Source organism: Eleginops maclovinus, chromosome 4 (assembly GCF_036324505.1).
Source record: "Eleginops maclovinus isolate JMC-PN-2008 ecotype Puerto Natales chromosome 4, JC_Emac_rtc_rv5, whole genome shotgun sequence".
Classification (NCBI taxonomy): Eukaryota; Metazoa; Chordata; class Actinopteri; order Perciformes; family Eleginopidae; genus Eleginops; species Eleginops maclovinus.
In genome coordinates this window covers 10,208,090-10,236,051 of record NC_086352.1, presented here as the reverse complement: position 1 = coordinate 10,236,051, position 27,962 = coordinate 10,208,090, and the positions used below count along the sequence as shown (strand labels likewise).

The 27,962-nt window shown below is 42.6% G+C and overlaps 1 protein-coding gene across 3 annotated transcripts in view; it reads right to left on the bottom strand.

The window, feature by feature from the left end:
• LOC134863174 (SH2 domain-containing adapter protein F-like) overlaps positions 1-27,962 on the bottom strand; it is a 97,456-nt gene that overhangs the window by 58,622 nt on the left and 10,872 nt on the right. For all 3 annotated transcript variants that reach the window (XM_063881506.1, XM_063881505.1, XM_063881507.1), the window contains exon 2: positions 22,555-22,690. In XM_063881506.1, coding sequence (XP_063737576.1) covers positions 22,555-22,690 — 136 coding nt within the window. The remainder of the gene's footprint in view (positions 1-22,554; positions 22,691-27,962) is intronic.

Sequence of the window (27,962 nt, the reverse complement as noted above, 5' to 3'; positions counted from 1 at the left end):
CCTGTCTGCAACCTCAGAGGTGCACAGCAGCTTCTGGAAATACTAGGTCAGACGAATCGGCGAGAGGCTGCTGACTAATAATGCAGAGATTTTTTGCGTAGCACTTCATGGCTCCAAGAAAGCCCAAAGAGTGCAATTACTCACGAGGAAACTGCTGCGGTATGCAGATCAGAGTTATAGGGAAGATGTCTACGCCAATGTGACACCACAGATTAGATTTATGCGTAAAAAGTTCAAGCACTCCTGTGATGGTTTCAAACAATCACAGAACTTCTGTCGAATGTAAGGAAACATGACAAGACTTTTCTGAATCTTTTCCAGATGTAAACATGGCAATTTCCAAAGGCACTCTGGCAGTCTGCTCCCTACATAAGTGCATACACAGATTTCCCTACTGTTTGCCTGCATAATCACTACCTGCATATATAAATGTAATATCCACAGCAAACAACCCCCATAGACTTCCAGTTAGGAAGAGGATAAGCTACGCAGAGGAGAGGCCTCTTAAAATGCGATGCATCTTTTAGGTAATGAGGGAAAAGGCTGCTATATTTTGCCCGGGGATGTATACGAATGGGGCTGAGCTGCTGTGCTGCAAGGCAATGAAGTACCATATGCATAACATATGCCTTCTACTTTCTAGCATACACATTTGTCAAATGCTGAACTAGGTTCACTTGATTGCATGCATTGAAAACGTTTCGTTTATATCCATCTATCCATAACGACTTCCTCCAGCTCCTCCATGGGAATCCTAAACTTAATGGCGATGGTATTGTAAGCCTGCCTTGAGGTTTCCTCTCAGTTGCAGGTTCCTGGAGTATTGTAAAAGAGAGGCATCCTTCCTAATCAGATGGCCGAACTACCTCTACTTGCTCCTTTGGGTGGCCCTTACCCTTTCTGTTTTCTTTAAGAGTGGCGTGCATCTGCTCCTTAATTGTTTGGATCGCTACACAAAGATAAAGTAAAGGATTGGATTACTGGTAAATCTTCTTCACGACAAATATTTACCACCAGTGTAACTACTTGATCGATTTGCTTGTCAATCTCAAGGTACACGACCCTCTCACCTTTGAACAAGATCCAGAGGAGGCATCTGCAAATGTTTAACACCAAGCCCTTGAAAAACCTAGAAAGCAGTGATGTCATTTGAGTTTTAGGCTACTACCAACCATGTTCAAATTAAAAACCTCTTCACCTAGCCTCCACAAGCTTTTCTCAAGAGTGTTCAGAGTGTCTGGAATCAAGTCTCTCTTGGTGTTTACTTCCCTCAAAGCTGCTGACCACGTTTATTTGATGCCCTTCAAGATGGCTTTTGTATTGTAATCTTTGTATTGTAATCTTTGGGCTTTGGGTGAAAGACTCATACAGGATGGAAGAAGCCCATTGTTATTCTGATGCTCCTAACTCCTTCCTCTGGTCAGGAAATGACCCACCTGGTGCAATCCAAGTACAGCGGCTTTACAGCTCAAATGTATTGTTGTGCTGAATACTGCCTCTTAACACAGAGGGAGCATTGGCTACTAAGCAGAGGCAGACGAAGGTAAGGGTCTCTTCAGATAACCCCTGAGGAGTTTTAGTAAGTTTCCTTAGCACCATGCATTAATGTTCCAGCAGTGGAGCAGCTGTGGGAGCATATGAGGGTATTCCAGTGTGATGAAAACCCATCGGAGGGTGAAAAGGGAAAGAAAATGAAAGTGGCAAATAGTAGTACGTAAACTAAATGCATGCCTATAGTGTGCACCATCATCCTGAGGGAAAGCAGTATTGGCTAGAAATCAGACTGCCTTTGCTAACCGCTATAATTGTGTTTCCAAGAACCACATGAGAAGGAGTTTGCTGTCAGTCTCTCTTCTCGTTTGATCAGTGTAATCACATTAGCCTGCTGTATTTCTTCACACTTTGAGAAGAGAATGTGAGCTAACACACTGCCTGACTCATTAACAACAACACATACAAGAAGCATTGTCCACAACTTGGGCCTCTCAATCAGTCATGTTCAGAAGCTCTATGACCAGTGGTGAGACCAAGCCCAAAGGCTAGAGTCACATGTTAATTGTTAGATGGTACTTGAATGAACATTACTATACATCACGTAGTTTCTGGTGTTGATAACTGCGGAGAATTGTTTTGACTGAAGTTATCCTGCTTAATCCGTCCCATTTATTCAGCTACAAAATCTTAACAGAGAAGGCAGCCACGGGACACAACGGCAGCAAAATAGAGGAAGAAGGGGAAGACACCGGGCCAAGTCTCCTCCATGTGTTTGTGGGTGCTGATGAACTAGGCTGAGATGATATGGTGAGGGTTTCCTGCGGGGCAGCAGTCTGCTCTGAATGAGCCAGCTGTTCTCTGCTAATTCTGGTGTCCCAGGGCCCGCCGAGCAGCCAGGCTCTGCCAAACAGGACAGACAGAGCCTCGCTACATCGCACACAGTGACAATGCCTGTTCTTGTGAGGGGTTCCATTCAGAGGTGACCAACAGGCTCCAGGATAACTGCGCAGAGCATATGTTCCAATCTGCGCTTCTGTTCCTTCCACAGGGATATAATCCACCTACATTCGCCCCTACGACTGGCCCGGCCTGACCTGGCACGGCTACCCTGCGGGTGACCTCAGGGTCCCCAGGGAGGTGTTGATGGGCTTGGTGTCCCAGCCTGGATGCCCTGCAAGAAGCCAGCTGACAGTGACATGTGGGCCTGCTGACGGAGCAGTGAGGGGGAGCTGAGAGGAGCATGGTGGAGCAATGTAGCTCGACATCTGTGGACTTGTGAGGAGGGGGGGCAGAGGGTCAACACCAAGCCACAGAGGTGGAGAGTAATGGATGCTTCTACTTTGTTTGTCAGCGAGTGCAACGAGTGTAATGGAGTAATGAGTGCAGTAGGTTCATCATTCACTTCTGAAACCCAGAGTGGAATAGCTGAAATGTTTTCACTGTGCGGGGATGTATCCATCCTGGCAGAATACAAAAAGTCTGGAGGTTCAAATTGAAGCGTTACCTTTAGAGTCTCTGAAGAAAAGCTTAACGGTATTCAAATTAACCTTGGTTTCTTATCTCTCTGAAATGATGAGTGTGATAAAAAGCATATGCTCTGATCGCTGAGATGCTCTGGTATCAACATGAATAATAACACGGTTCCAATCCCCTCACATAATCAGCGCAAGGAGAAAAACAGGAATTGTCCTGAGTAAACAACTTGATTGATTATATTCACAAGGCACTAATCATTAGATGCCACAATGTAATTACTATTTAATCTAACTTCCAAAGAATAGCATCGCTGAATCCATTTCTCATCAGCTAGAAATTACACCGATAAGATATACTTGAGCGGCTAAACAAAACCTTATTAAATGCATTGAAAATATTCAAACACTGTCCAGATTACATATGTATTCATGACCCTAACCCTAAAGAGTCGACTGCAATGCTGGCAAACAGTCCAGACAACACTGCCCGCTACTCCGGTTGAACGTACTGGCTTGAAACTCTATGCCAGTTTTTGTTTCATGCAAATTGACCCAGTAAAAACGTAGATATGATGATTTTACGATTACGATGATGCTAAAAACTATGAAAAATGGAAGCGCAGAATTTAAGATCTTCACCATATTTTATAATTTACGGAGCGGAAAATGATGCTGGAAACTTTAGACCCTGCTCAACAGGATGCATTTACCAAGGACGGGGAGGGGTAATTAGGTAAGCGGAGTTATACGAAGCGAGACCAAGAGAGACCAAGGGACACGGCGGGAGATCGAGAGGAACCAAGATAGACGGACTTTTACATTATCATAGTGAGATCCCCTGTATATATTTCCAGCTTTGAAAATGTTTAGTTGTGCATGTTTGTGTACGAAATCCGTTTTTACATATTTTGTGTGATTTTGGGTCCAAAAGTTCATATTGTATGACAAAATGAAAAAAATAGCTATCAGGTTATATAAGTGAGGTTGTCCTAAAAAAACATTGACATGCTAAATATTTCTTAATGGGGTTTCATAGACATAAAAAAAAAATGTTAAATAAATGTCATCGATCGTCAGCACAATACTGAGTATTTTTTCACAGCTCAATATCTGCAACAGGTGAATTTGCTCAATTTCCATGAGCTGTGGTAAGAATGAAACATGTTAAAAACTGTTCAAATGGATGCAAACCTTATCATTCAAACCTTTGTTTCACTAGTTATCTCTTTGGGTGCAAATCAATACTAGCTGCCTCACCAACAGTCATACGAAGCAGCACTATCATCCCCACCGCTCGCCTCTGTAATCCACCTGCTGCTTGTGTAAGCGACACGTCTCTTTGTCTGCCACATCTGCTCGGGCATAATGAGCTCTGAGGCCTGATAATGATATTACTGCCTGCAGAGAACCGCACAGAGCAGAGCTTTCCTTCCTCTCTGCATAAGGGGCAAACCCAAAACAGACGGTCATATGCTGTCAGTAGTCATTACCGAGACCACAGCGCTGATGTGCCTGCATATGTGGAAAAAAAGACGACATGTATATGCCCATGTAGACATGTTGTCAGCCATCTTGTCTGCAGTCATTATCCAAAATACCTTGACGTGTGTAGAATGCAAAATGATGCTTATTATGCACTGGATGTGAGTTTTTAGAAACATGCTGCGTCTCTTTGGTTGGAGCTGACCACTGGCCTACCTTAAAGCCAGTCTTAACAGGATGGGACATTTCCTGTGGCTCTCAGCGAGGCCTGAAAAGCGGACATGTCACCAGTTGAGATTTTAAGATACGTATTGCCAATCTCCCCACTTGTACTCCTCCAGCCCCAAAGCTTAAGATGCTTGTCGGGGACCACTATGAGTCACGCACAAGTCCAAATTTAATTCAGGCTGACAGTGCTTAATACAAATATCCTCTGACGTTAATGTAGGACAGGATGTTGCCTTCCATGTCTGATGTTTTGTGTCTCTGGTTGGTGTTGGCCCAACATGTCCCTATCAAAAGGTTCATTCATATCAAACAGTTTTTATTTATAATGGCAAAATATTCTTCTTTATTTGGAGTGTTAAATAGTTTACACATATGGTATTGAGTGGTGTATAACATCTACATCAGCATGGGTGTCTGTATTCTTTGACACATCTAATATTGGATTTGTCCTACAGTAGTTGTAATCCCATTTATGGTAGCGGCAGATTGGACGGTATTCAGATGCTAAATTTAGTTTAGAAACTCCCCAGCTATTGTCTGGGCTTTCTAGTGTTAGGCTCTGATTACAAAACAGGAAGCCAACAATAACAACTAAATAGGTGACAGATTGATTTACATGACACATCTTCTAGCGGTGGTCCAGTGCAACAGACGAGGGAAGGTATTAGCGTTTCAGAGAACATAAGCAAATGGAATTATTTGTGACTCAGGTCTTCTGTGCTTGTGTTGATCTGATTAACCAGCAGCGAGTGTCAGTGACGCACAGCAAGAGACGGCAAGAAGGTTAAAAGAAATGTTGGGAATTATTGCATGCCACCGTGTGTGTGTGTGTGTGTGTGTGTGTGTGTGTGTGTGTGTGTGTGTGTGTGTGTGTGTGTGTGTGTGTGTGTGTGTGTGTGTTCAGCCTTGCTTGCTAAGCGGCTAGCCTATATAAAGTGATAGGGTGCCATGTTTCTTCAGAGGATGACTCAGAGCACAGATGACATGTCTGGCTTGTTAAACAAGGACACATACTTGTCCAATGTCAAACTGATGTCATCTACATCAAAACAGCAAATTACATGGACTTACAGAGGAAGGCAGTTATTTGGCATAACCTTTGAATGTCTATTTAAGAGATATTAATAATATGGGTGTAAAATAAATGTGCAATGCCCTCTTTAAAAGGCTCAAGTACCCATGGTTTCTTACTCTGAACTGCCCAGTGGTGCATTCCCAAAGCTGTGTAATGTGGACTGAAGTAGCTGTATGATTTGTGTGGTGTCGCCTCATTTCTTGTTCTTAATCTCATTTTTCTTTGGGAATATTTATCATTTTCCTGCAGTGGCATTTTCATAAAAGCAATCAAATAACTAAGAGGTCAACTACTCAAGGTCCACCTATTAAAATGAAATATGAAAGCTTTCACATTCAGCTAGAGTTGAAAATGTTGAGTACATTTTTTTCTTTTGAGTTTTATTTCCAAGGCCAAAAATAAGCAGGATGATTCAGTTTCAAGCCAACACTGGTGAGAGGTCTAAACAGTGCTACAGTACAAATAATAACAGGTACTGATCTCCCAGGTAAACACATTCATGTGTGGTAAAAAGAACAGTGTGTTATAAGTAAAAACTCTGGAAAACGAATGAGTAATTTCACTAGGACATGAAAGTTTCCAAGTACAATTTCTTTCAGTCAAAAATGAATTATGATTGAAACCATGTTTTAATCAGTGGTACAATAAAACAGTTTGCAATTTTAGAGCTTTGAAATAACAAATAGTGTTATTTTGAAAGTATGTGATTCACACACACTCACAACATTACTTAACACTTAAAATTGGGGCTGAAAAACCACTGTCTTTGCTTGTTTCTCACAAAATGTTCAAGGTGAAAAAACAGCTCCTATATATGACAAACCAGGCTTCTCAAAAACAAATCCTGGTGGACACACACACACACGTATACACCGACAAAAAAAAAAGCCCACTGTCCATCTTGGTTGTCCATCCCTTTAAAAATCAATACTGCTGCAATCAAAAAGTCAAACTGTTCTCCACAGACACAGGTCAGGCTGCCTGTGCTTTATCCTCTGAAGTCCCACATGAACAGAGGTCACCTTCCAGCTGGATGTCTCTCAGGTGCTTTCACACTCCACTGAAAATCACACATTTCACTGATTTTTCCCCGTCTCTCACCTTCTCCCTCTCGGCTAAAACTTTAGCTCATCCACCAGTCATGACTCATTCTTGATAGAGAAGTTTTCCAACAACAGATATGCACAGACTGTGATACAAAAATAGGGTATGAATCCATGTGATATATGAGTTACTCAAATATGATAGACCAAGGCATTTTATTGCTCTTTCACACCTTAGCTGGTTTGTATGTTCCCGCAACATCATTGCTCGATAAAGAAAATCTGCCATCAACACCAATACTTACTGATGCCAAGAGCGTGCAACTTACAAATATAAACTGTGCAATTAACGTGGAGACAGAACATGTACCAGACGGATTCATTGGGAAACAAGTGTCTTAAGCAAAAATCATCCCTTCACGGTTGAATAAATACACAGAGGAAATGGGGATAAAGAGGGGGACTTACGAGTTACCAGAAAGAAACACATCAAGCGGCAGAAAAGTTTGTGTGCAGGAATATATCAAACTAGGACTCAAGACAATTTTCCAAATTATTTTTGAAGCCTGGATTCCCTGTGAAAGCTGCATACAGACAGAACGTGTGAGAGGCAGAAGAAGCCAGAAAAAGAGGCAACAGGACGCCAACCAGTCAGCCCTTTAGTGGCTCTCAGCATCCACGGTTCCACATCAATACAGCGACCAGTGTTTCCAGATCAACGAGCCGGAGGTTAACCACCAGCCTGAGCTCTGGACAAAGGTCAACCAGGATAGACAGTGAGGTCCTGTGACCCACCCCTGAGGAGTCAGACTCTGGGCTCCAGTCTGGCTCTGGGGCTCTCTTAATCACCATCACCAGAAAGTCAATACTGCGCACAAGTCAATTACCCAGGGGAGGAGAACTCATGGCGCCACGTGATCCGGGAGTTCCCCGTGTCCAGGCCACCAATCTTTCTGACAGCCAAATCATAAGCCACTTATTGGATTCAGAGGAGAAGGAGATCTGTACATTAATAATTCACTCCGGCCCAACGCTGCGTCTAATCCCCCTCAGAGCTGGAGCGGGACCACACCGAAGCACACAGCGGGCGAGAGAATGCAAAGCACAAATGTAAATGAACCTCTCTGGCTCTGGATCTCATTCTCTGCTTCTTTGCTCCCTCTGTCCTATTATTATTATCATTATTTTTTTTGTTCTTCTTCCACCTCTGCAATCTTTCTGGTCGGGTGATTCCTCTGCTTTTTGTTGCGCTGTCACACAATCTCAATGTTCAACACTTCTTCTCTGTACCGCAGTCCAGAATAAAAATAAATGGATAAATGACGGCGATGACTATAGTTTGTGACTTTCATATCAAAGGATTCATGCCAATGTAAAGAGGTAGGATAACCAAACCATGACAAAAGTTTGTATGCCTATTGCTGGTCTACTTTTTACAGTTTCCTGATATTCCTCTCCATCCTCATTCCCCTCTCCACTGACCCATGCTGCTCTGCTGCCGACAGATCTATATTCTTTTTTACTTCATTTTCATCCTCCTCTCCAAATGACCTGTGTTTCTCTTCCATCCCCCTTGCCTCAATCCCATTTTGCTCTTGCCAGTGGTATCCTGGTGGTGATGGAGAGCCTAATATCCCTCTGTGATCTGCCGTCCCTAATGAGGCTCCTCAGACCACACAGTGTATCAAATTAACAGGCTGCACCAACCCATTATAACCCAAGCCCAGCAGCCGGGCCCCCGGGCAGGCCCAGCGCCTCACCTCATCGCACTGGCGCTCACACTTTGTGATTGATAAGATGTGGTGCAAACAAAGGCAAAAGGGCTGGACAGAGCGGGATAGAGGGAAAGAGACAGAGGAAGTCAAATGTAAAGTAGACACATCTGTATTTTGTCTGCGAGGAAAAGTATCAGCCTTTCCAATGAGAAATCATCCTCCTGATGGAATAAGTAATGAGGAGGAAAGGTCACTGATTGCTTGAGTAAAAAATAGATGTTTTTATTCCTAGAAACAACATTGATTATTGAAAAGACTCTCAAGGCTTCTCTTAAGTGCTAATAAAACACACAGGTCATTTGTCAAACGATTGTACCTACTTTGGCAGTGAAAACATCCAAAAATGCAGTTTGATTGGCTCACGACCAGGCTTGAAATGCACCACTTGGAAGGGAGAGTGTGTGATGCTCGAACCATCCATCTGGCTAATTGGATCTTGAGTCTTGGAACAAACACTTGACATGCTCTGATAAGGTTATAATCTCCCCTGTGCCTTTATGGTGCAAGTTTACTATTTCAATTCATTAGTCGACTCAAGTTTGAGCATGACATTCCTTTATAGCCGTGAAGAGGGAGGGAAGTGTGCCCTCGTGAACAAGCAGAAGCCCCAGAGGAAATTACTTTGGGTGATACAGCATTAAGCACACTGAGATGTATATAGACTCGCAAAGAAATGTTTAAATCCAGCTCCAATAACGGTTGGATTACCCTGCGAGGAAAGAGAGCGCTCAGTGTTTCTGGAAGACAAACCCAGAGAAGGTCACTCCTGAATAAATGTCACAAATAAATTGGCTCCCAGAGAGAAAGAAAGACCCCAGGGTTGTTTTTACAAGACAACAAGGCTCTTATAAAAGAGCTTAGTCCATAGTCTATCAAAGAGAAAACAGGAATGTCCCAGACAATTGCCTCCTGGCGAGACTGATAGAGAGGACCAGAAAGACAGCGGGGAGAATGATGCAGGCAGAGGGGGAGGAGAGAATTCAATGTATATAAAATAGATGGGGACAAGAAGAAGAGAGCAGATAAAAAGGAAACAAAAATAGGCCATGAAGATATTGGAAAGACAAAGAGTAGGAATGGGGGGAAAGAGAACAAAACACAATGTGACAGACGAGAGAAAAAGAAAGAAAACACAGAGAAACTTAAGCTGTTGGCTTCATCTCTGGGCTGAGTTGGATCTCAAACCCTCCTCAACAAACCTTGGTGTCAACCGGCTCCCCCACCTTCATTATTCTCACTGCAACAGTAGGTACAGGCTGCTCCACGGACCAGCTGAGGTTTCAGCAACATATCCATCGTGAATCATGCATTGACATTATAGTTATATATTTGCCTGCAAATCTCTGACATTTTCAATCTGTTAATTAACAACGTTAACAAAACATATAATATTGAGGATTGTTTATCACATTTTCTGTGTCACTTCACAATTTCTAATTTTGGGTACCATAACTAAGCCACAATAGTGTGTTTGTAAGGTCTTACAAACCTTACAAACACACACCCCAACAGGTGCCCAAACAAAATAGAAAGTCAGTGGGGTATTAACATGTGTGTGCTCATAAATCTTGAGTTGCCTTGAACTTTTTTTCAGCCCTCTGTTCGTCCCTCTTTCTGTTTCATAGTTGGCGTGTTGACATACAATAATTGGGTTTTCAATTGGCTCACCCCTTTATTCTCGGTCATGTAAAACCAGGTTGGCCAATAGCTTTTTCAGATATAATAACGGCAAAGGAAAAGTCCTACTGAAAGTAACTAGACGTTAAAGTAAGATGGTTTGAACCAATGAAAGACAGGAAGCATATAACTTAGAGCATATGGGGGAAATCTGACCTCCAGGTATCCACAGACTGACAGTAACTGGTATATTAAGTGCAATGTAAGCACACTCTCTGTCTACCTTTGCTGGTTTCTTGTACGTACCAAAGCCCTGATTCAGAAAAGTTGGCTTTAGCGACCCTCTAAACACACACACATAGTTTTTCCTTGCTCCTGCTTTGTTCTTAAATGAGGTAATATGCATACAGTATGTTTGGCACATCATATGCCACTTTCTATGCAAATGAGCCTCATAGCAAAACCCAATCCAAAAACAGACCGATTCACAAGGATCTGCCTTCACAGCCTCACGCAGGAAAATCATTTCTTGCTTGTCTTCAGAGAATTGGTGGGGACTGAAAAACTGACATGCCAAAAGCGTTTTTCTCTCCGTCACATTTAAATTCCTTGCCTGAAGTTTTGATGAAAGCCTCTTTACCTAATCAATCAGGACCGGCAGCTTAAAAAAACATTTCAGTTTTCTCTCTGCATCAGTACTTTTTCACATGGATAACTGCAATCAGACAAAATAAAAAGTCACATTTTAATCAGCTGCAAAACTTTATGCGCATGTTTGTGCTGTGAAATAGAAGTGCCATGTCTTTCCTAAATCAGATCCTGAGAGCGGCGGGGTAGACAGAAAGGGATGTGCAGCTCATGGTTTTATCAGCAGCCACAATTCATTCTTTGAGAATTTGCCCTTGAGTTTCTTTCTCTCCTCTAGTTCTTTTATTTAATCTCTCTCTCACAAGCGCACACACACACACACAAAGAGTCCAGGACAGCCTCTTGTGAGAGTAAGGGATGAGTCGTGGGTTATGATTGAAAAGCGTCATCAAACAACACAAGGACAAGGTGAATGGAGAGGTATTGATCCTGATGCACTCAGACTGCAGAGGAACGTGTCCAAAACAGAGACGTTAACCAAGGAGGTCGACTCCCACACACACTGGCTCTGAACCTGGACTACATCCCTGTCACAGTTTGTACAGCAGTCCCTCAGGACGACACAATAGACGCAATGTTTCCCCTGCTTCTATTTTATTGAGTTTTTAATTCAATAACATACAGTTTTGTGATGAACAGCCTGTGCGTCCAATGTTGCTTAGACTTGCTAAACTTATTTCCTGTAGCATGTTTGTGACTTCTCCTCCCACACAGCCCAGCTCACTGTGATATGCGTTGTACTGGTTTCAGTGGACTGTGCATGTGTGTCCCCGTGAGTGTTTATCTGTCTCTGTTTTTATGTGTGTGCCCATCTGTTCCCGTCGTGTCCTTCAACAGCTGCAGAGTGGTAGCCGCCCACTAGCATACACTCACACCTAGAAGCTCTCTCTGACGAGAGTGTCAACAGGCCAGATTCCCACTCCAGCCAGACTGTAACCACCGTTAAAAAAAATCTGCAATCAGATCACCAGCCACGTCCCCGTCTATATTCACCAAGTCTGTCATCCTATCTCTGTCTATTACCTCTGTCAAGTTACTGCCTGAACAAAGACCCAAGCTGCAGCCTTTCGTTCCACTACAACTTCAGATCAGATGGATACTCGACATATGAAATGACACAAGTGTGTGTATAACAGCTGTGTATGCATTTATCTGTATCAGTGTGTGTGCATACAGACCTTGTGTGTGTGTGTGTGTGTGTGTGTGTGTGTGTGTGTGTGTGTGTGTGTGTGTGTGTGTGTGTGTGTGTGTGTGTGTGTGTGTGTGTGTGTGTGTGTGTGTGTGTGTGTGTGCGCGCTGCAGGCGTTCAGTTAGACAGCAGCCGGTATGAATTCTGTCCTCCTCTGCAGTGGCCCAGACATGGATTAATGGTGTCGTTAATCTTACCTTTAAAATGAATGACTTCAGGACCTCCAACCTGCACCAGAGGGGCTGCCAACTCCCTAACCTGCATTGCCCCGCCTCCCCCGGCCCATTCAGCTGTAACGGATGGATAGTCGGTCTGCCATCCTATCCATCCTTGGCTTGGCACAGTCTGGCACAGCAGGATATCGGGGGCCAGCAGAATGTGCTTGCCAGTAGACAGCAACTCCTCCGCCAGCCTTGTCTTATTGTTCTGTGCGTGTGTGAGTGTGTGTGTGTTGGCTTGAGTGTGTGTCTACGCGCGCAGCTAGTTTGTTGTGGAAATGCATACCCATTCAAAGAGTTTGTTGTAAAGGTTGCCTAACTGCAGTCAAATGAGCAGATGCAATCATGACAACTGCTGCTCCTGAGGTCTGTGTAGTGATGGAACAAACTGAGCGATAGGACAGCGTTCTAAATGTAAAAGCAAATGCAATGCTCTCTTTTCCATTCTGCCAGTTTAAGCACCAAATGAAAGTTCAGTGTCAGCCTTAGAGAAATCATGTAGTTGTTGTAATTGGATGGTCTGAATCAGAAATGCAATGTGGACATCACCAACTTGCTTACACTAAAACCAGCTGCTCTAAACCTTGTGCTCATGCTGTGTTGGGGGAATATGAAAGTGATCATGTTTTGATCAAAAGTGATACAACCAAAATAAATCTGAGTACAATTCAGGCTGCATGTGCCCTCTGCAGTGAAGGAAGTCATTTCAACAAATCACAATACATATAGTGAGCATAACTGTGTACCTTCAACATTTATTTAAGACACCAGTTAGAACCTAAACAGCAAAAGTAGTGCTGTGCTCCGACCAGATTGAATGTGTCAAATGTGGAAATGTCAGCCGTATTAACAGCTGTCCAGCAATAAATCCATGCACAAAGCTGTGTGTGACAAGTCTGAGCTACTGTGCAGGGCAGCGTTCATCACTAAGTGAGGGGGAGGGAGGTTATCAGGCTGGGGCTGGAGATTTCTCATTTCATCAATAAGTCGTCAATCTTCCTGCTCTTCCCCTCTCCTCCCACGTCCTCTACTTTACGTGCTCTTCAGGTTCAGCAGATGACCCTACACGCCACATTAAACAACCAAAAACTATTTAGAAACCATCAGTTTAGCCAGGATGTTTTCCCCCAACTGACCACAGTTACACATCTCAGTGAGTGCCACTCAGCATCACATAGAAACCCCTCTCTTCTTTGGAGTGGATATTGGCGCTACAAAGCAACGCAAATACACAAAGTCCCGACATGGTTCTAAGAAATGTCATGACTGGTTTTCAGTTCCTCCCACTCTCAACAGTTAATGAGGTGAGATGTGCTGCTGAGTCACTGGTTTAAACCGAGGAAAACAGGAAAACTGCTCATTTACAGAGTGTGTGTTATTTTAAAGATATGTAGCGAAAAGCTTAGTTAATATTTGTCTAGAACAGATTCTATCAGGCTTAACCAGTCTGCCACCATGAACAGAGTATAGTGACACAATATCACATCTTTAACTTGATTTTAATAATATTTTTAGAGACATTTCTGACTTTTCCAGCTAAATTAAACTACAGTTTTAAGTTGTGTTTCACTCCACAAGGATCTCATTAGCTGTTCTTCCTCCGGCTCTGTTTTCATTACACTTTTGTTGACAAAACCATTTTTTAAAACATAAAAAAAGAAAATTCAACAAAAGCCCAAAAATAAAAACACCTGACACCAGCTCTGGCACTGCGGAGCGCCGGTGTTGCATCACTCAGTACCGTGCCCTGTCAGATCACAGCGTAATAACTGTCACTCATCTCTCGTGGGATCATGTAGATGTGACAAGTGGGTAGCTCGCTTCTGACAAATTTGGCAAAGACGTAGCGAATAGGGAGTGAGGTGGAACTGTGTACTGTTTTCTGTTAAATAATTGAACAGCCAGTAGAGAATAGAACATCTTGAGAAAATACGATTATTGCAGACGCGTTGTGAACGTGGAGCCATGTTGTCAACTACGAGGAGACATATCAAATACGACGATTTTAAAATGTGTTATAAGGTGTCTTCATTAAACACATATATGCTGCACCTTTGAGGCCTGAACTTAGCTAGTGCTGCAGCAGAGCCACAATGTATTTACACTTTTTATTTTGGGGACCTTTCCTGGCCGCTTAGTAACCAAAAGTCATTTGCAAATCTTGAATACAGCCCAAAACATAAATAAATATTGCATTTTTAGGCTACTACATGCATGCTGGCTTGGTAATTAAGTAGCAGTTCTTTTTAAGATGTGATTTCAAGTTTTTTTTATGTGAAGTTATGTTATTTTGGAGGATGCAGTAAATTTCGATTCAGATGCTTTATGTGTCACTGCCCTCATGGCTCTTTAAACAGACTTCCTGCTAAACAAAGTGTCTCCTATGGAGACTTCCCACACATGTTGTGCAACAGCATAATAAACACTTTATGTGCTCTATTGTTTCATTGAATTGTATTGATATTGTTTGTTGATGTTCCTCATTATTCTGTGATATAAAAAGGGAGATATTACGGACATATTTTAACCACAACATACTTTTTTTTAATGTATTTTTCTGAATTATTGTCATTTTAAGTGCCCCCCCAAGTCTATAATTTACATAATAAAAGAAACCACATAAAACTATTGAAGTCCCTTAACTTGTCTGTGCAAATTGTATGAAAATAAATAATAGCTGGTGTTAAAAATTACAGTTTTAATTAATTTAAGCTGGTAAAAAGAGCAGTGGCGAGTTTGCATGGCCCTATTACACATCACAATATTTGTGAGCCATGAGATAAAAGAGCAGGGTGTTAATTATTCACCTCCCTGTCCAGTTTTCAGCTACTGGCCTTACAGTCCATGCTTATTTATAGCTGTCCATAATCAGCTGGGGTAATGCATGAGTGTGTTGCTGAGATAATTCTGAAACAATCCCCATGTTAGACGTGAAATAAACCTTAGATGATCGGATAGCTGCAGCATTATGTCATACTTACGACACTGTAAACCAAAATCCCTACACTAACAGCACTGACTTCCAGAACAGCTTTATAAAAAAAACACCTTTGAGAAGTGCCATTGTCGGTGCATGCTCCGGATATGCCTCCAGTCACAGCTCTGGGCAATAAAAGCAGGGTTACAGGCCAAGAAATGTGCCGCCACATGTACCTGCTGTCGCCTGGGGTGAGTTCTCACTCCTGTGAGTGAGTGAGTGAGGAGGAGATGGAAACCATTCAGCACACCATGCCTCCATTCTTTTCTCTTAAAATGTCCCCATAAACTCACATACGGGTGCTGAAACATGAATTTGTTCCCACTCGCTCTGCCTTTAGGTTGCTCTCTATACTTTTCTCTTCTCGACTTGGCAGCGTGGTTCTTTTTTCCACTCTCTTTCTGTCTTGATACTACTTTTCCTTTCCCTTCGTCATCCCTCTTTCAGCAAACGTCTCTGAACTTGTCCTCTCACCCACTCAGGACTTAGCCAAACTAGTAAAATTCCTGGCATTTATACTTTGGATCCAACACGGGGCTTAGTACCACGCTATCATGAGTAATTGAAATAATCAACTCCATGGCTAATGACTCATCTCCTTGGCACTGGATGCTACGCTACATATCACTGGGAGAGCAACACGTGGTGCCAGTGCCCGGAGACATTTCCCAGCACATCTCTCAGAAAGAGGGAGAGAAATGGTAAATTCCCATCTACCATGAGTCAACCATTATGGAAAACATCGAGGACACTTCCTTGCACAACTTTCCTGACGCTAAATGAAGGAGCATGACCTGAAAGATGGGATAAGGACAAATTGATGTTACAAGTTTGACACTGTTTGTAATAAATTCACCAGTGGCGTAAAGTTTTTCACACCAAAGGTTTTTTTTTTGTCTAATACCCCCACGCACATTCACACAAATCACACACTTTGAATGCAGCGTCATGGCTTGAAGACTTGGCGGGAGCGTGTCTCTTCTTTAGGGCTCAATCATACAAGATGTTTGCTCAGCAGGCCTCCTCTGCACTGTGGGAAATCTCTCACATGGTCGTCTGGGAGTATGACGATGGCGAGAGTGTGTTCATTGAGAGTGCAGTACTAGCCAAACCCCTTCTTGCACATGTCAGTCTAACAAGTCTCAACAGATCCAACAATGTATGAGCGCAGAGAGGAGCAAAGCGGAGGAGAATGAGTCACATTCAGAGTCCATTTGAGCTTTTTCTTCCGAGAGCTCTTCTTGTGACTTGGTTTCGCTGCTTGTGTTGAGGTATGCAGGGAATGGCCATGCTGACAGCTGAAGAGGTGTGTGTGTGTGTGTGTGTGTGTGTGTGTGTGTGTGTGTGTGTGTGTGTGTGTGTGTGTGTGTGTGTGTGTGTGTGTGTGTGTGTGTGTGTGTGTGTGGAGGTCATGATTGTATCTGCGTGTATTTATTTGTGGGAAAGATACAAAAAGACGACTGAATGCTGAGACTTTCACTTTTGATGCATTTAATATTGATTTAATATATAATGTTGCTCGCATGTTTTTATTTCTTGTTATATTGTTGTTTTATTATCTGTGTGAACTCTTTCCTGCTACAATCTCTCCTGCTGTTGCACTATGACCATACATTTGTGGGATCAATTAAAGTATATCTAATATTTCTTTATCCTATTTCAATTTTTATTTGTTATTTTATACACAGTAGTGGCGGGGTTAGGCATCATGAATATCCCGAGATAGTTTATCTATTTAAATGTTAGTTTAGTAATTGGTATGCTCCCCGCCAAGACAATCTTACAAAAATGTAAGAAATGTATAATTTGATATATAGCCTCTCTTTGTTAACTGGAACACAACATTCTCACTTGACACGTTACATTGTACATTTATATTTTATTTAATATTCCATTCACTGCACTACTATGAACTGAAAATTAGACGGAACTACACTTAAATTATTGCACTACAAAATTCCAATATGATTTATTCAAAGGCCATATCGCCCGACATACATGCAACATTTACTTCTTCAGCACAATAGCTCAACATGCCAGAAGACCATCTGACAATGAGGGGAGGTCCTCTCTCAGGATCTCACACACACGTTCGACACACTAACACGGATACAAAGCCAGCACATGCAGTAGCTGACGCGTGTAGACATGACAAACATTCGAGGCACTTAGGAAACACACACGCAGGAAACCAAGACAGAGTGGCCCCGCACACGTCTTCACACAACTGCAGGTGCAGCCGGGGCCAGAGCGGAGCAGCTTAGCGGGGGTGGGGCCTGCTTTTCAGGTTAAGGAAGTCGTGACATGCCCCTCCGGCAGGCCCATAAATCAGTCGGCTCAACCTCACTAAGGATGGCTCTTGGGAGCGGGAGACATGTAGTTCTCACACCCACACACACACACACACACACACACACACACACACACACACACACACACACACACACACACACACACACACACACACACACACACACACACACACACACAGACACACACAGACACACACACACACACACACACACACACAGAGCAGGACTGCACTCTGTTATGTAAACGGCTGTGGCACGTCTCGCCCTCAGGCCTTACATGCCACACCTCCCACTGTGTGGTCTATTTGTGTGTTTGTGTGTCAAAGGTGTGAATATTGTGTAATCAAGGAACTATAATTGTATTTGTAAATCAACACATCCGGTTCAAACTGAATTTTACTTTCCACTATAGTAACACATGTTTAAAAATAAATGCATGCGGTTAATTGTTCATTTTGTTTTAATCCACTGTGGGCGGGGTCTCAGTGCTTTGTGCATTTATGCAGCGATCACCATTATGGTCTAAAGGGTTGCAATTACCAATTACTTTTGAAAACTAAATTATCTGCTCAATTCATCACTCAGTGTTCAGTCTACGAAACATCAATAAATGGTCCCACACCTTGACAGTGCCAAACATGACGCCTTAAAAATGTCTTATTTGGTTAAAACATTTATTTTGAAATAGGGCTGGGTATCGGTTCTTGATACCTCTTAGGTTCTGAGCATAATAACCCTGTGGTAAATAGTATAGACATATTGTTGTTTTTTTTACCTCAATCCAGAAAACAATCAGTATTTCGATATTTTTTTGTATCCAATACGTCAAAATTCCTGCCATTTTATGGCACTCCATCAACTCATTGATTAAAAAGCTAATTGATTGTGATGATAAGTGATTATTTCAGCTCTAATCTGTATGCTTTCAAATTCCTGTTCCAGAAAAAAGGATTTCAAGGTTTCAAGGTTTTATTTGTCATATGCACAGCTTATACAACGTATATGTTGGCAATGAAAATCTTATATCCCATGCTCCTCCAACAACTCAACATACATGGTTACATGGATGGAGGAAGAGCTACAAGGAACAAACGCAGACAACGGTGTGCCGTGAAATAACCTGGACAGTAAAGTTATAGAGGATAGCTTTTGAAAGACTGGAAGGATGTCCTTACATAATTCATTCTGCAGTAAATGGAATTAAATCAGCAGGAAAAGATAGGATACGCAGACATCTGATTGGACGTTTATGGTCGGTGGAGATTATTGTGCTACAAGCGTTTTGTCCTCCATAGAGAGCTAATGGCCTTCCTGTAGCTTGTATTTCATATTGCTTGTAGATGATACATTGTAAAGCATGATAATCAATCAAGTTAACTCAGGAGGCTGGAATGGCTCATAAAAAAAAGCTGTTAAAACAAAAGCCTTTTGTTAAATTGGCATACGAGTTAAAGCTGACTTCATACTTGCTAATCACAGACTTGTACAGAAAGCGCCTGCGCAGACGGCTGCATCGGGTACCAATTGAGCTCATTAACCTTAACGTTTGGAAGAAAAAGTCTCTGCATTCAAAAGATTTATGGTAACCAGTAAAACCATGTACATATGGAGGCTCTAATCCATATTCACTGCAACTTTCTAAATAAAAATGTATGTTTTCACAAGCAAGATTCCCACTTGTTCCCACTGAATTATTGCTGAACAAACCTCCTATAAATGAGATGGTTATGAAGACTATTTTTTTAAGCATTCATGGAACAGCTTAGTCACAGTGTGTCTCTGCAGAGTACCTGCTGACATCCCCTGATCTCTGGTAAGTGCAGGGCAAAAACCACAAGTGATTACTCAACACTAAAGATGCTAATCTGAGGCGTCCACTTCCAAGAGGTTAAGCCCTGCGAAGGCTTCTGCTTGAGTCAGAAATACTTCCCTCGTAAATATGCAAGATTTACAAGGATATAACTGATATGAAGGCCTCTTACAGTATGTAGGAAATTAAAAATATCTGCAGGAGTATCAAATGTCTGAGATTGATCTGAGTGACTGTGATTAAGTTTGTCTGAGGGAGATCCAGGCCGACAGCAGCTCAGAGTAAATCTTGTGTTGAAACTTGAAACGTAAAGGTCGTCTGTGAAGACCAAGTAAAAACGTCAGGCAGTCTGATTTATTCTCAGGCTACTTGTTAGAATTAATTTATAACACTTTTTTACGAGAAAGAATTGGTTACACACCTTTGAATTTTACAAGTTCAGACAGCTGAAGCCCTCTTTATGAAGAGGTAGACTTAGACATGTTATAGGTGATGTGAAATTGGCTGGTGGTAAATTAAAAACTTGCTCCGACAGCCATAAATAGAAATGTTTCTCTTGTGTTGGCATGTTGGGGGCTTTTGTGTCCATCTACACCCATTTGTGAGAGTAAATTGTGAGGAGAGAAGAAGGCTGGAAGAGCTAAGGTTATCTGCAGCCCAGAGTCTGAGAGCCGAAAGAACACACAGGTAGTGCCGACATTGCAGGTTGTCATTGAGAACAAAAGTGCCTGGGGAGGGAAGGAAATGAGAGAGAGCAACAGTGACAGAATGAGAAAGAGAGAGACATGAACGCCTCTCGCTTCACATGAGCAATTTGGTCATTTATTTACTTCAGTGCAGCAGCCCAAGGATTCTTTCCTACCCTTTTTCACCTACTAAGGTCTGAGAGTGCCGTCAGGAAGGGTAGATGCAGCATTAACTCTTTTTCTACGGTCGGTATACTGAAATATATGCATACTGCATGCATACAGTAGGGAGATTGGAGGTACGCGATATGGAGAAAAACATAGAATCACAATCATGTTGACTAAATACCTTGAAATCAATATTGTAAAGATACTCTAGACTACAGATGTGGATATCATGACTAGGAGGGAAAATATAGGACAGTCTGGGCACCCTGCATATCCCGTAAAAGGTGTGATGAAAAGATATTGAATAAACCAAAGATGAGATCTAGTCTCATATCCTGGTACGGATATAACATTGATATATTGACTGAGCGTTTATTTGAGGGCGGCAGGAGCTCAGTCTTTAGGGATTTGGTTTGGGAACTGAAGGGTAGCCTGTTTAATTCCCGATTTGTGGAATAGTGCCAGTTTGCCTAATGGGAACTGACAAGAGAACCCCAAACTGCTTTCTAGAGCCAAACAACCAAGCAGCCTCTCTGCTCTTGCCCCCTAAAAGTGCATGTATTTGTACATATCTGTATTCAGACTTAATCCATAAAGGTCCTATGCATGTGTGTATTTGTATGGAGTAATCACTTTCCCATTGGGGATTAAATAAGGTTCATCCTTAACCTTTCAATGGACTTGAATTGCTTTGTGTAACTCTGGGAAACTTTGAGAATTTGGAGCAAGGTGTTGCTGAAAAACAGCAGTGCTACTGGCCTGGATATAGAAAACGTTGAATGAAACTCAGCAACACTTCATATGCTACCAGAAGCCAGTGAAACATAACATTTTGGTTGTTGGCGCAGTTAGCCATATACTTTTAAATGTTCAACTACCATTATTATGTTCATACGGTTATATGCATGATTCATATTACAGTATATTCTAACCCACAGTCATCAATATGGCCTGTCTGACGTTCATTCAGAGATCTGATTGATTTATTACGTGGACACTTCACATAATTGCCCTGTTTGCAGGTGAACATATCAAACATTGTGAAATTATACCCTCTTCAAGTAATAGCATTGCTACCTTTGTGCCAGCATGTTGGAATTTAATGTATTATTTAGTGCTTGTGAAATCGCTCCTCTAAGGAATAAATCCATGGATCATTATGAATATTAAAAGCATGACAGTACAAAGCCAAAGAAATCCAACAGCTTTATTTAAAACAACGCCCTGCAAGCTCAGTCCAAACAGCAGACACAAAACAAAAAGTGGCAATCAATAGATATGATAGATAAAAGCATCCAGGCTGAAAACAAACCCGCTTCAGGTGTTAAAGACAGGGAGCAACAAACTGAAGACTTCATCCGATCAAACAGCTGCCAGCATAGTTTAGTTTACCATGTGGAAAACTATGTCAAGTTCAACTTCACAAAAAAAACTGGAATCAGTTCAAGATTCAAGCGATACAACAAAAGCCTTGTTCAGAGCGTGCTGTTCTCTACAGCTTCCTCTGCCTCGGAGAGAAGCGATAAATCTTGAGGTTTTTTTTTTAACTCAGCTGAGGCAACGACTGGGCCAGAGGTCAAACCAGTAAGACAGATGAAAACAAGAGATTGTCTGGAGGCCCATTAAACGAAAATTGCTGAGGAGGGACAGAGACATTCATGTCCTGGCCTTTATGGGAGTGTGTGTTAAGTGTACAGTTTGTGTAGGAGGAAAAGAGGCATGGCTGTATCGGTATATCAAGGTACAAATGCTGATATCTCTGTGTCAATCAGAAACATCCACTTGAGGTTTGACAGCCATACAAACATTCCTTTCCTGGGTACGAAGGAGAGGAAAACAGCCGCCAGATGGTCTCTTCTCTTTGTATTTTTCATCATTTCTCCTCTTTCCTGTGTCATCGCTGTGCCACAGAGTGAGTGAGCGCTGTGACAAAGCCGTGTGGAGAATGTGGTTCAGCAGAATTCTTCTGTTAGCACACAGCTATTGTTGTGCCTTCCTGGAAATCAAAGCATGTCGCTATCTCAACATGCAAACAGATCAGCGGGGGGAAAAGCACATTTCCTCTTCATTTGACCTCTGAAGTTTTTAAATGACTTTGTATGGTTTGCAAGGGCCAAAGTCACTGCTTCTGGAAATGTTTTGACAACTTTCACCACAGGCGGGTCATTTATGCTCTGCTGCACCTGTCATGTAATCCCGCATTAGGCCATCTGAGCCTCTATTTCAATGCCCAGCTTGGGGACATACGGTCAAATCACACTGCATACTAATTTAAGCTCCACTGTGATTTACAGGATGAAAGCATCAAAGATGGACAGAAGTAGCTGAAGAGATAAGAAAAGTGGAAACCGATCTACCTGCCATCATCTTCTGGGCCTCGTATGGCTCCATGTAGCCATCATTCTCTGTCGTCGTCACTTTTTCCGTGGTGGTCTGAGTGCCACCGGCCTGCTCGGCATCGAAAGGGTCCGCGTAGTCTTCAAGGATAATGAGCTGCAGAAGAAAAGGAGAAAAAAATAAGGAAAGGTGAAATGGAGGGAGAAGGGAGAAGTGAAACAGCAGGAGGGGAGTATGTGCTCTGTTGAACAGTACATAGGTGTCAGAAGAGCTGCCTGACAGATAATGCTGCCGACCAAGTGATGTCCATGCTGGGGAGATAAAGGAGGATACACATACATAAATTATATCCCACGTCTGTGTAGCTCAGCACACCACCACAATGCCTCGGCTTTTAGCCTTCCAGCACGCTCTCTGCTACTGCTGGTCGGCCTAATTATATGATAGTGACAGGCCTACATTTCAAAAGTAGAGGAAAAGAAAGACCACAACTGCTCAACTTTCTTAAGAGAAACAATTTGGCAGATTTTTCACTGAGCTGGCGGCGAGCCATTGCTAATTGCAGTCTTGCTCTTTTGCTGAGCAGTTTGTGCAGAAGATGGCAATTAGGTGGACGTCCCGGGACCCAGAAATACAGCCGGAGCCTTGAGGGAGCAGTCCGCAGATATAGTGCCTTGGGGGGGATATTTGTTTCCCTGAAATGTTTGCTCCATCTACCAGGACACCGCTTCAAAAGTCAAGATCTTCTATTTGAAGGGAAACAGGCTCCCATCTGAGACATCCGTCCATCTAATGAGGGGGAGTGCCTGTAGGGGTTTGGGCCTGCTGATAGAAAATGAACTCTGTTGAGGCTCCTGAGAGTCTATTCCTGCTAGGCAGTGGGAAGACGTGAAGGGCACCGCATGTTCTGTAACTTGGAAACGTTTCTGTCTAGGGATTTAAAAAAAAAAGAAGCAAATTCTTATGCACACACCTAAGAGAGCATGTGGGCTGAATGCCTGGATTACACCCTATGAGTCATGTGTGAGGGGAAGGGATTTGTTCTCATTATAAATAAGCTCGTCTCCCAAACGGTGGACAGGGGCCGGGCGGGGTAAACTGGACCAAACCTCGTGCCCGCCGTGTTCCTCCAAACCGAGCGAGCTTTCCTGAGACCAACCACGGTCCATCTCTGCCACATTTCCCAGAAGTTACCCCGTATGCCCACCCGTGAGAGTGCACACACACACACCTGTCAAGCCTTCAGGAAGCAAGTCAAATGTACAGATACACCACTACCAGCTCTGGTATTTTACTTCACTTGGGAAAGCACCAACATTTTTGCAGTACTGATCGAGGTCAAGTGTCAAAAGATGCTAAAAGGTTCCCTAGCTATCATGTGTAAGCCGCTTAGTGACGGAGGAATGCTGGCAGGTATATTCCTGCACAGATCATCTCCACTATACATGGATTAGGCAATAATAGCATGGGAGGTGAGCAGCGCGGATGTGTTTCATAGCTGCTACTGTGTGTTAAATCCACCTTCCTCAATGCTCCCTCTCCATCTGTTTTGGGGAAAATAACTAGGACTTGTTTCTGCCACAGCATAATTATGGGTTCCTCAAATGTTTTGCTTCTGTGAGAAACATCCAATACAAACATTGTCCTAGTTTGTTTTTGTGCCACAGCAGTATACATAATTCACTCCAAAATGTAATTACAATTCAGATAAGCAACATGTGTGCAGCCCCAGAGACCCCAAAAGTCTGCACATGTTATGCATGGAAGCCACAGAGTCGCACCTTGTTGGATAGTAACTCAGTCATCTTGGCATGATGCTATGATACAGTCACTGCAAACACAGCCCGAACCTAAGAATAAGTCACCCTCACTGAAAAAACATATGAATCACCTAAATGGGAGGGATGAGGGCCAGTGGCCATTTGACTGCGGTCCACATACTGTAGCAGAGTGGCTCGAGGTTTGAGACCGTAGCCCGCAAATGTGATAAAACACTCCAAACGCTTCATCGCACATTCTCTCCAGAAGCATCAGATGAAAAAGGATGGTTTACATATTTGCGGTTTCAGCAGAGATTACACCTTCAACCTAGACCGCCTTACCCGTGTTATGCACATTAATGAGTAGTAAGTAAGTTTGGGCATGTTTCAGGAAATCATTGCAATCAAGTATTGAGTTACGTGCGGAGAGCCACTCCAAACACATGACATCATCCTTTGCCTTTCCTGTTGACATAATGTTGGACAATAAAAAGGGTGGGGTGTGTCATAAAAATAAAACAAAACTTCTGATTGCATCAGACACAGTTGTGTGTTGGGATTAAAATCCATCATTCATAAAAAACAAACCAAGCAAAGCTTTTATTTACCAATCAAATAGCAATCACTTTGCTTTTAGCTTCAGGCCTGCTGTCCAGAAGTGGTGAATATTTGTGGCTTGGAAATGTTGGTTTGGTCATATGTAAAGTAGCATGGTAATAGATGGCAAATAATCACTTCAATTAAAGTCAAAGTATTTGTTCTTTAGCCACCCTCAAACAATCATAATCAGGATAAATCAGTAAGTACAAAAGGTCTGATATTTCTCATCAGGAAAAGTAGGAATCCCAATCAGTCGATCGGCTCTTTTTAAATTACCTTTTCAGAGGCTAAGCCAGTATTTGGAATAAGCCTTTCATCTCTTTCACTTAAAATATTCAGTTTTGAACCATGAAAAGACAATATGCAATAGGAAAACCAAAGAAAATATCTGCACTCTGCTCTCAAAACACCTGCTAACAATGTCTTAATGATGTCCCTGTATACTTAAATATGGCAGTGAAGGCTCGCCATGAAACAGCTAGCACTACAAAAACAGCATTTACATTTTACAGGCATGTGTATAATTAGCTCAGAGCAGGGCCGCAAAAGCTCATTTCAGCACCTGGCTCGTGTAGGCACGGCCTGTCAACTTTTCTTTTCCCATAAAAAGCCAGTTTAAGCTGATGACAAACCAGTCACCAGTTTGACTGCCCTCGGATAAAATCGAAATAGAAAGAAAGTAGTCACCTGGCCTCTTTCCAGTTTTACTTTCATTTTGAAATATTGGGAAACTGTTAAAACATCAAGGAAGTTCAGGAATCTTTTATGAATGGGGACTTTCTCAACTGCTTCAGCATCCCCCTCTTTATTTTATTTCCCATGCATACCTTTACACACCAGTAATGTGAACTTAGACCTGCACAATCAATGGAAATGTATCAAAATGACAATATGGACTGATTTATTAATGGTAAAATATGTGAAAATACCTGAATGAAGTATTGTGACACTGCAGAGAAGTCCTGGCCTCGAAACAGTATGCTAGAGACTTCAAAAAATCCTAGTTTGGTACAAATCATCTTAAATAAACATCCCACCATGATCATTTTAATATATTTCTCATTGCTGCTGTGAAAAAATGCTTCAAAAACGATCGTCCAATATCCAATCGCAATTAGTTATTCTTTCCAAATTGTGCAGCTTCGTTGTGAACAGATGATTTTATTGTCAACCATTAGCAAGAAGCATTGTCATTAACTTCAGCCCACACAGATCCCTTCTTGGCATTTTGGGATTTGAACCATCAACAAAATAATCGAGGGTGTCGTCGCGCGGCCCCTGCAGCGCAGTTCATGTTTGGCTGGAGGAGGTGGTTAATATTTCCAAATCTTCTCAATGTGTCCTTCCTGTCCCACTGCACTAATGACTGCTCGACAGCAGGAGGAGCATAGGGAAGTGAGGAGAGGGGTGCTAGAGAGCGGCAGTGTCGCCTGGGGAAACACCATCTGCCTTGTGGAATGCCAGGTTGTGTCAGGACTGCAGCCAAGCCACACTTGTCATGAAAGCAAAAATTTCCCCTCAGCACCAGACTGCATTGCTTCAATCCATCGGGTCCCTGCTAAGCCACGGTGTAAGCCCATATGAATCTCACAAAGCCACCTCGCAGGCTTAGGCCGAGTCCCGGATGGTAGCGGGGTCTTTTACTGGTCTGCACCACAGCGAGAGAATTCACTCAATTACTTTCATTCCACAGCTCAGATCCCAGGTTGGCCATGTCTTACACCTGCCAGCGCTCTGGCAGCTCGCAAAGGAGAGAGACTTTTTGAAATGCACTGCAGCTCTCCGGCGATGAAGCTGACTTCAAATCAGTGGGAATAGAGGGGGAACATTAGCAGAGGAGGGAGGCTATAACAGGCACCTGCCACTTTGGCTCAATACTAGATCTTGACGGAGCCGGCGTTTGCAGGATTACGATTCAATTGGCTTTCAGTTTTCCATTAGAAGTAAGAACATATACAACAATTCTCCTCCTGAAATTCTAATGGAGAGTTTGGGCTGACACAACGGCTGACCAGAAGAAATCTGAATTTGATTAGTTGAAATTTGAGCATGGATGGAAATTGGTAATATTGGACATATTAATGGAAACGGCCTGCTTCATTGCTGTGTGCATTTTGAGCAGACTACACATCCAGTGTTCGCACTTTAGAACCAGAATCAAAAGCAATATAACAGCAGATTGATGATTTTGCCAGGCGATAACCAGATAAACACCTTTAGACATTTACATGACGAATGTAAACACCAATCTCACTCTGGCTGAATGAGTGCAGACAGCAATATGATATTAATGTCATGGCTGGTCCAGGAAGGATTTTATGCGTCACGAGCTAGCCAAGGTTGAAGCCCCCTTGAGACTGCCAGAAAAGTCAGCAGGCTGCAGAATGAAGGAGGAGAAAAGAAAGAAAGAGAGAGAGAGGACTGACGTGTGTGATTTATGTCTCACGCCACAAGGGATTTCAGCTACTGATAACCTAATACAACCCACAGCTTAGCAGCTCTTAGGTTTTCAAAAGGCTTTTTATTTTTGCAGCTATTGCTCTTTTGTTCTTTGTTGTATTAAAAAAGAAAGAATGCCACTATTGTAAAGACAGAAAGCCAGTACAAAGAAGCAGGGCGAGGGGAGACAAACGATGACGGGACACTATTTGTTGTTATCTTTCTTCAGGCATACGTTTGCAGTATGTTCACTCACCGTTGGATGGAAAAGTGTTCATGTAAAACCCAAACTCTGCACGCTGAGCCTCATTGCCTCTGCTGATATCTCCTCCACCTTATCTCTGTCTGTAATGCTGTCGTTCTACAAAAACTTGGCCCTCATTTCGAGCATACAAGAAACACTCCCTGAAGGCAGTGTATTTAAACAAGCGTGATCACTACTCCTATGTTGACAAAATGTAGTTCCTATCAATGCGATCCTTTCTTGTTTCTTAGAAGCAAGCGCAAATCTGGTTACAATTCATTCTAGGCCTCATGTGAAGACCGACTGCTGGGTTCTGTATCTACCAAGCAGATTAGGCAGACGGAAAATTGGCTTTGCGTCGAAAGGAGAGACAGTGCAGGAGTGC